Source organism: Colobus angolensis, unplaced genomic scaffold (assembly GCF_000951035.1).
Source record: "Colobus angolensis palliatus isolate OR3802 unplaced genomic scaffold, Cang.pa_1.0 Scaffold77, whole genome shotgun sequence".
In the NCBI taxonomy this organism is placed as follows: domain Eukaryota; kingdom Metazoa; phylum Chordata; class Mammalia; order Primates; family Cercopithecidae; genus Colobus; species Colobus angolensis.
In genome coordinates, this window is record NW_012121487.1 from 2,619,222 (window position 1) to 2,628,810 (window position 9,589).

The 9,589-nt window shown below is 46.2% G+C and overlaps 2 protein-coding genes across 2 annotated transcripts in view; one reads left to right on the forward strand and one right to left on the reverse strand.

Annotated features, from left to right (window-relative positions):
• The window catches only part of GON4L (gon-4-like (C. elegans)), a 292,893-nt gene that overhangs the window by 19,688 nt on the left and 263,616 nt on the right, over positions 1 to 9,589 (reverse strand). The gene's annotated exons all lie outside the window — the stretch shown is intronic.
• Positions 2,661 to 9,589, forward strand: part of LOC105502042 (NADH dehydrogenase [ubiquinone] iron-sulfur protein 5-like) — a 24,208-nt gene continuing 17,279 nt past the window's right edge. The window contains exon 1 of the mRNA XM_011928339.1: positions 2,661 to 3,115. Within this exon, the coding sequence (XP_011783729.1) occupies positions 2,735 to 3,055 (321 nt within the window). The 5' untranslated portion in view covers positions 2,661 to 2,734 and the 3' untranslated portion in view covers positions 3,056 to 3,115. The remainder of the gene's footprint in view (positions 3,116 to 9,589) is intronic.

Sequence of the window (9,589 nt, forward strand, 5' to 3'; positions counted from 1 at the left end):
CCGGCCGAGTTTTTTTTTTTTTTTTCAGAGTTTTGCTCTTGTTACCCAGGCTGGAGTGCAATGGGCCGATTTCATCTCACTGCAACCACTGCCTCCCGGGTTCAAGCAACTCTCCTGCCTCAGCCTCCCAAGTAGCTGGGATTACAGGCATGCACCACCATGCCCAGCTAATTTTGTATTTTTAGTAGAGATGGGGTCTCTCCAAGTTGGTCAGGCTGGTCTCAAACTCCCAACTTCAGGCGATCCACCTGCCTCAGCCTCCCAAAGTGCTGAAATTACAGGCATGAGCCACCATGCCCGGCCCCAATTAGGGTTTTAAAGGGGCATAGTTTCTCTTCCTATTGGGAAAGGGGATTTTGTCTCTTTTTTACCCCATTTCCCCTTTTGATTGGGTTTTTCTTTTGACTGGTTATAGGAGACATGCTGTTCATCTCTGAATATTCCTGCTGCCTGTAGGGATTCCTGTTTCTCTGCAACAGTTAGGGTTTGGCATAAAAGTAGCATAGCATCTCTCCACGGAAGATCAAACACTTGGGTTAGATTTTAGAAAGCCTCTATATATCTATGAAGGTCATCAGAGAACTTGCCTGGGTATCCCATTATTTGTCTAAGGTTCTGCAATGAGAAGGGAACTTGAAACCTAGTAGCACCATGTCCATTCAGCATTTCCTGCAAAGGCAACAGTGAAGTTGGCGGCTTTTTGGGTAGCATAGCTGGAGGGGCTGATGATATGGCTATTGGGGGCCCCAGATAAGAGAGGCAGTTAGGGCACTGAGAAGTTGCATTAGAGGGTTCCTTGAGGGTTTGCCTCTCTGACTTTGGGGAATTATATTCTATAGGCTTGCCTGATATGGCTGCTAAGAGGGAAGGGTTAATTTTACAACACTTACAAAGATGTGGGTTGTCTCACAGGGCAAAATAAGATCTAGTTGTTGCATGGTATTGAAATTAATGCTTCCCTGAGGAGGCCAGACCTCCTGTGTGTAAGATGGCCATGCCCTTGTGCAATAGAATATAAGCTGTTTTTCCTTCAGAGTCTCACAATCAAAGGAGTTCCAGTGTTTCAGCATGCACTCGAGGAGAGTGCAGATTGCAGATGGTTTGTTATTGGGGGAACCCACCTCCAATATTTCAATGTAGGTTCTTTCTATTTTCCATAAATGTTGGCCAGCTGAGAAATAAAGAGAAAGAGTACAAAGAGAGAAATTTTAGCTGGGCCTCCGGGGGTGACATCATATATCAGTAGGACAGTGATGCCCACCTGAGCTGCAAAACCAGCAGGTTTTTATTAAGGACTTCAAAAGGGGAGGGGGTGTATGAACATGGAGTAGGTCACAAAGATCACATGCTTCAAAGGGCAAAAAGAAGAACAAAGATCACATGCTTCTGAGGCCAGTAAAGATCACAAGGCAAAGAGCAAAGCAAAGATCACAAGGCGAAGGGCAAAATCAAAAACTCCTGATAAGGGTCTATGTTCAGCTATGCACGTATTGTCCTGATAAACATCTTAAACAACAGATAATAGGGTTTGACAGCAGAGAACTGGTCTGACCTCAAATTTACCAGGACGGAGTTTTTCCCTACCCTAATAAGCCTGAGGGTACTGCAGGAGACCAGGGCATATTTCAGTCCTTATCTCACCCGCATAAGACAGACACTCCCAGAGCGGCCATTTATAGACCTCCCGCAGGAATGCATTCCTTCCCCAGAGTATTAATTATTAATATTCCTTGCTGGGAAAAGAATTTAGTGATATCTTCCCTACTTGCATGTCGGTTTATAGACTCTCCGCAAGAAGAAAAATATGGCTCTATTCTGCCTGACCCCGCAGGCAGTCAGACTTTATGGTTGTCTTCCCTTGTTCCCTAAAATCACTGTTATTCTGTTCTTTTTCAAAGTGCACTGATTTCATATTGTTCAAACACACATGTTTTACAATCAATTTGTACAGTTAATGCAATCATCACAGTGGTCCTGAGGTGACGTACATCCTCAGTTTACGAAGATAATAGGATTGAGATTAAAATAAAGACAGGCATAAGAAATTATGAAAGTATCATTAGGGAAGTGATAAATGTCCATGAAATCTTCACAATTTATGTTCTTCTGCCACGGCTCCAGCCAGTCCCTCCGTTCAGGGTCCTTGACTTCCCGCAACAGTTGGTTACCCATCTAGAAAGAGAAGGGATATAAGGCATCCCTCCCTCCCTTTCCTGCTTTTGGTATGACCAAGGGTGGAGGAAAAGAGAGGCATGGGATCCCCCTTCTCCTCCTTCCTCCGCATCCTTTGGGTCCTGGCTATTATCATAGATGCTACCCATGAATGGAAGCATGACCTTCACCCATGCATCCAGAGGAGCTGGTCAGCAGAACTATTCACGCTCACCTGCACAAAGCCCTAGCTGTCCACCCTGTTGGTTTCCTAGACCAACTCAGCCCAAAAGGCTCCCAAGGTACCCCAGAGTCTCTGTAATGGAGAATGTGTCCTAATACTACCTCTGGCTTCCCTTGCTATGGCCCCAGAGAAACATCAGAATTCCAGAGAATGGGACAGATTGACTTCCAAACATAAAATCTCTTTTTGTTTGAATCCCATCCCAGTGTTGTTGGATGCAGAACAGGTGCTTCAAAATAACATAAGGGGATCATCCTTTACGGCAGGCGTCCGCGTCGCAAGCTAGTCGTCCTGAAGCGGCGGCCAGAGAAGAGACAAGGATACGAGCATAGGATCGCCATGCCTTTCTTGGACATCCAGAAAAGGTTCGGCCTTAACATAGATCGATGGTGGACAATCCAGAGTGCTGAACAGCCCTACAAGATTGCTACTCGATGCCACGCTTTTGAAAAAGAATGGATAGAATGTACACATGGAATTGGTGCTATCCGGGCAGAGAAAGAGTGCAAGATAGAATATGATGATTTTGTAGAGTGTTTGCTTCGGCAGAAAACGATGAAACGTGTGAGTACCATCAGGAGGCAGCGGGATAAGCTGATAAAGGAAGGGAAGTACACCCCTCCACCTCACCACATTGGCAAGGAGGAGCCTCGGCCCTGAGCAGAGCAGCTGCTGATGTCTGGAGGCTGATTTTCCCGTTCTCTGTTCTCCACTGGAAAAGTTGTTTACAGAAAACCTCCTTGTCAAAGTGTGTAAAAATAAAGGATTGCTCCATCCTATTTGTTCAAAAAAAAAAAAAAAAAAAAAACAAAATAACATAAGGATTGAATGGCTGTCCTTCCTTTTAGGGGACAGTATTGAGGCTAATTCTGTCTTGCCAGGATGGCTTCCTCCTGGGTGCTGGAAGTGTAGTTTTCCTGTCTACAAATAGGGCATGGGGCCTGATCACTGGTAATGGGACACAAGAGGGAAAATAATTGAGGAACTGTAAGTTTTGGACAAAGAGTTAACAAGGCTCCCCACAAAGAAAAATCCCATTCCACTATGTGGCACTGTAGGATTAGAAATGCTTGGGAAAAACTGACTCCAAATTCTTTCAGACAATAGTTATAAAGAGAGGTTTGGGGTTTGACAGGCTGTCCCCACAGTATGTCTCCCAGCAGAAGAAAATGAACTTGTTTTATGGAAAGGCGGTCTAGTTCTCCTGGACAGTGCTGGCTTCTCACATGGGTAAAGAAACAGCCTAATAAAGTGGGGGATAGTTTCTTGGGGAGAAATAACCCCCTTCCAACTGAGTGCTATCATTGGGAGATAAATAGGTGTTCAGATCCAGGTCTTTGAATACCCCTATTTCAAGGAAACCACAGAGACAATTCATTGAATTACAGTCCTAATTACTAAGGCACTGACTGACTCTATCCAGCAAAATTATATTCCTAGACTGTAAAAACACCGGCAACATTGCATACAAAGAAGGGATAGGATGGCTGGGCATGGTGGATCACATTTGTAATCCTAGCACTTTGGGAAACTGAGTGGGTGAATCACCTGAGGTCACCTGAGGCTGAGGCAGGAGAATGGCGTAAACCCGGGAGGCAGAGTTTGCAGTGAGCTGAGATCCGGCCACTGCACTCCAGCCCGGGCGACAGAGTGAGACTCCGTCTCAAAAAAAAAAAAAAAAAAAAAAAAACGTGTTTTGGGGGTGGGAGGTTGCAGAAGAGATCCAGAGGGTTTCCTCTGGAAATCCTCCACCTGTTTATAAGCTATCCACTCTGCACACTGTCCTCTAGACAATGAGGTTAAGTGAGACTGGTCCTTCAGTATAGGCTTGCCTAACTCACCTGGTGGAGTTCTGCTGGTCTCCACTTCTGGAGCAGTCTCAGATGAGGCAAAAGTAGAAGGAGGCTTCTCAGCTGAGTCTCCAACTGCTTCATCCGTCATTTCATCCTCTTTCTGCAGGCTTTCCATTCCTTCTGCTTCTTCTTCCTCCTCCTCTTCCGGCTCAGAGTCCTCCTGAGAATTCTCTTCTTCAGACTCACCCTGCTGACTCATGCGCCTTTCAGATGCCAGCCAAGTCAGTTTCTCCATTGTTTCCTGTAAAACCCTCCAAAGAGTACTTATAATGGCTCTTAGTGGCTCATGAATTGCAGAACAGCACAAAGCTGTATCAGGGTAATCTGAAGTTAAATAATGGGGAGCCCACCACAGCTGTCAGAGGGGAATTCCCTAAGTTATGAAATCCCAGCAATGGGCCAGGTACAGTGGCTCACATCTGTAATCCCGACACTTTGAGAGGCCGAGGTGGGAGGATCACTTGAGGCCAGGAGTTCAAGATCAGCCTCGCCAACACAATGAAACTCCATCTCTACTAAAAATAGAAAAATTAGTCAGGCATGGTGGCACATGCCTGTAATCCCAGGTACTTGGGAGGCTGAGGCATGAGAATTGCTTGAACCTGGGAGGCAGAGGTTGCAGTGAGCTGAAATTGTGCCACTGCACTCCAATCTGGGAGACAGAGTGAGACTCCGTCCCCCCCAAAAAAAAAAAAGAAAAACAGCACACAAAACAAGACAAAAAAAAAGAAATCCCAGTGATAGCTGACATTCGGCCTGACAGTAGGAAAGGGGAAGCAGTTCCCTTTTACAAAATTCTGTAACCTGAAGATAGTTTTCAGGCTAGAGCGCAATGGTGTAATCTCGGCTCTCACTGCAACCTCTGCCTCCCTGGTTCAAGCGATTCTCCTGCCTTGGCCTCCTGAGTAACTGGGATTACAGGCATGCGCCACCATGCCCAGCTAATTTTGTGAACCTGAGGTTCCTTCATCAGGGTGCTCTTGATGTCAGAGAACAGTGCTCAGGAGCAACGGCCTTATCTTCAGGGGTGGATGTATTTTTAGTAGAGACAGGGTTTCTCCATGTTGGTCAGGCTGGTTTTGAACTCCTGACTTCAAATGATCCGCCTGCCTTGACCTCCCAAAGTGCTGGGATTTATAGGTGTGAGCCACCATGCCTGGCTATTTACTACTTGTTTGTTTTTGTTTTTGTTTTTGCTTTTTGAGACAGAGCCTTGCTCTGTTGTCCAGGCTGGAGCGCAATGACATGATCTCAGCTCACTGCAACCTCCGTCTCCTGAGCTCAAGTGATTCTCCTGCCTCTGCCTCCTGAGTAGCAGGTATTACAGGCACCCGCCACCACGCCTGGCTAATTTTTGTATTTTTAGTATAGATGGGGTTTCACCACATTGGCCAGATCAGTCTGAAACTCCAGGCCTTGTGTTCCGCCCACCTTGGCCTCCCAAAGTGCTGGGACTACAGGCATGAGCCACCAAGCCCAGCCTATTACTATTTTTAAGGCATTTAAAGTATGGTCAGGTGATTGAATTTAATGTGTAAATCAGTTTAATATAATCAGTAAAATTTCATCCTTTCCATCTCATTTCACCTGAACCCCACAATCATGTTCCATAATGTCTTACAAATAAAATAAAAATGACTTTAGGACTATCCATAGTGTAGCAAGCAAGCAGGTGGCATATCAATAAATGAAACATATTACTGAGTCCACAAAATACTTGAGAATATTCTCCAGCTCTCACCTGGAGTTCTGGGACAGAAAGCACAGATTCCTTAGAAGCTGATGACATTTCTGATTTGCTCCAGACAACCACCAGAATAAGTGCCAGAGAATAGGCAAGTAAGCAGGGTAAAAGAAAACTTTATTAACTTGCCAATGTGAAGGGGGGGCGAGGTTCACCGGTCTCCGGCAGTGGAGGCCGATGAAGTCGCTCCCGCGTTCTCGGGCGAGGTTCCTAGGTCCGCACACGAGCAGGGGCCAAGGAAGTTCACGCCGTGCGCCCGCTGGGAGAGGCTTTTATGTCCTGGGCCCGGGAGTGGGAGGGGAGTGGGCGTGACATAGGCGGGTCGGGGGCAGGGCGGTAGGCGCGGCTAGGTAGGTTTCGATTCTCTTCGTCAGATGTCAGACTGCGCATGCGCAGTCGACCTGTGTCTTTCCCGGGCGTGGGAAAGTTGACAATGAAGAACCCGGAAATGCGCCATTTTAGTCCCTTTGTTCTTTTGTTCCCTCCCTCCCTCCGTCCAGACAGTCCAACCTTTTATTGATTATAGTGATGGGGTCGTCGTTGTCTGTCTAGCTGCTTCCTGGTGTTAGGGGGCGTTGTTATGAGGGTCTATGGTTGGCACCTGGACATAGGGATGTAGGAGTATCTGGTTGAAGGCGACACAGGTGATCTCTTGAACTTTGGCTCGGAGAAATTTGATTAAAACAGGAGCGAGACATAAGACAAAACAGAGGATTAGTATGGGAATTAGGAATGGGAGCATCTGCTGTATTACGGGCAGCAGCCATACTGGTGGTACAGGGGTGAAGGGGGTATTGTAGGTTTTTAATTCTGCTTTAATCCTGTTTAGGGTTTGGATGTTAGTGTCTACTAGGCCTGACTCGTTTATGTAATAGTAGCATTCTTCTCCTAAGAAGAGACATGTTCCTCCTTTTTCGGCAGTAAGTAAATCTAATGCTCGCCTATTTTGTGCTGCTACCTGGGCCACTGAGGTAACTTGACGCTGCAGAGAGGCCAGGCTTTCAGCTGAAGCCTCTATGGCCTATCAGATTTGAGCCTTTAGAGATCAGGTAGACTGTACCGAGTGGGCAAGTGCCCCAGTTCCAAGCCCTGACACCACTAAAGAGGAGGCCATGGAGACTCTGATGACTAGGGGAAGGAAGACAGCCCATTTTTGGAGATCATTAGGAGGAGGGTTAAATTGTATGACGAGTTCAGCTACTTCTGCTTTGCTATATAAGGTTAAACTAGGTACTAGGGACACTGAGACACAGAGGGATTGACCAATGGATGTGTGATTAAGGACCTTGAAGAGGATTTTGTTGCACCAGAAATAACCTCCGATGGGAGCCGTCTGGGTCTTAGCAGGTGGCTGGGTATAATTACACCAGGAGGTGTTTGGAGTAGAGTAGCAGAAAGGAAGGATTGGACTTTCTGGGTTTTGGTATAGTGGGACTTGGAGTAAGAACTGTTTTTGGGAGGTGCCTGTAGAGTTAGTTGTAGCCTTGAAAGCAGTAGATAAGGGGACTGCCACTAAGGGGGCTCTTTCAAGGCCCACACAGAGGAAACAGTGGGAGAGATTTGTTAGGTTGGCTGCCCGTGTTAGGTTTAACCCTTGACGGACTAGTTTTAACCATGAGAAGGGGTCCTTATTGGAGGAGTGTAATTGATCTTGTAAGGCCTGTTCTTGTGCTTGTATGGCTAAGGTTATATTCTGTAGGACTTGTATGTTTTGAGGAAGGGATTTTTGCTGGATAAATGTTCTTTTTATCAGGAGAGTAGCCATGGGATATGAACTAAGAATTGTGTAGCGTGTGTAGAGTCTACCTTTGACGCCGTCTACCCATCGGGGGTCCCATGGGTCTTTGATATTTAATTGATATTGAAGGGGGGTTCGTTGATTCACAACAGTGAAGAGAGCAGTGGGTTTCTCCTGTCTCAAGGTTGCATAATGGATCTTACAATAACTATAAGGCCATCTAGGTTCTTTTGTTTCCAGTAAGTCTTACAATTGTAATGTGTCTGATCGTGCAGGAAGCAGAGAGCCTTAGTTCCGGCCGCACTGCAACACGATAGGGTGAAATTTATAGTAAGATGGGGTTGGCAGCCTGAAGGGGGGCAGTCAGCAGTGCCTTGTAGCTGTGAGTGCTGTTTGTTTTTGCGTGACCAAGTTTCAACTATAGAGAATCTCCATATGAAAGTTGGGTTAGTAATAGAGATTGAAATACAAGAGAAAGGTAGTGATATAAGTATGAGATAAGACTTCATCTTCAGTGTAATCACAGAGTACACCTTGCCACTGAAGATATTCTATAAAGGTAAGTGGGAAAACCACTGTGATGGGCCATTATCCGGAGGCAAGTAGGGATCTCGGGTAATATATTGGAATTCTATTATGTTTATATAGAGTATGGCGAGAAATCGGGATAAGCGCAAGAGGTCAGGGAACATGTGATGGTTGAGGGAGTTTGGTGAATTTGAGGTGGGTAGGGGTAAGTCTAGTAGATGTCCACTGATTGTCTTCGGTGGGAGCCTTTTTTAATTGTGATATATGGACCCAGTGCGTTTGTCCCAGAACTTTGGCTGCTGTGTATGTGGATAGGAGGACAGTATAGGGGCTTTTCCACCTGGGCTGAAGATCTTTGGCTTGGATATCTTTTAAGTATACTTGGTCTCCTGGGCTGAGAGAGAGATGTGGGCTATAGGTGTCTGTTGGAGGGGGGTGTGCTAGTTCTGCATGTTGTCTCAGGAGTTGTCTCCAGAGGGTGAGGTATGGAAGATAAGTTGCCAGCAGGGAAGAAAGGGTGGGTAACTGCTGGAGGGTGAGGGGCCAGCCGTAAACTAATTCAAATGGACTGAGGCCTGTTGGACTCCGTTGGGCTGCTCGCATCCGGGTTAGGGCCAGGGGAAGGAGAGTTACCCACGATTGTCGAGTCTCGAGGGAGAGTTTGGTGAGTTGCTGCTTAATGAGCCCATTGGCCTTCTCTACTTTACCGGAGGACTGAGGTCTATAAGGGATGTGGAGTTTCCAGGTAATGTGTAGAAGGGTCGCCACTTGCTGGACTACTTTGGAGATGAATGCTGGGCCGTTGTCAGACTGAAGAGTGAGCAGGAGGCCAAACCTAGGAATAATGTGTTCAATGAGTATGGAGGCAACTATATTGGCAGTTTCTCCTGTAGTAGGATAGGCTTCTATCCATCCTGAAAAAGTATCAACGAGGGTTAAGAGATATTTGAATTTGTTATGCCTTGGCATGTGGGTAAAGTCAATTTGCCAATCTTCGCCTGGTTGGTGCCCTCTGAGTTGATGGCTCGGATGGGGATTGCGCAATGTGCCTTGAGGGTTTGACTTGAGGCATGTGGAGCACGGTCGGTTGATTATAATTAGGTGTTTCATGAGTGTGGGGCAGTGAATGAGGGGGCTTAGGAGGTTATATAAAGCTTTGGGTCCTATGTGTAGGGAATTATGTATGTCTTTTAGAATGGTGTGGAGTTGAGTTTCAGGAATAACTAATTTATTATTGAGGTAAATCCAATTGTCTGCGGCTAGTTTGGCTGTTGAATCTTGTAATAGTTTGGTCTTTTCCTCTTGCATATAAGTAGGGGTATATTGAGGAG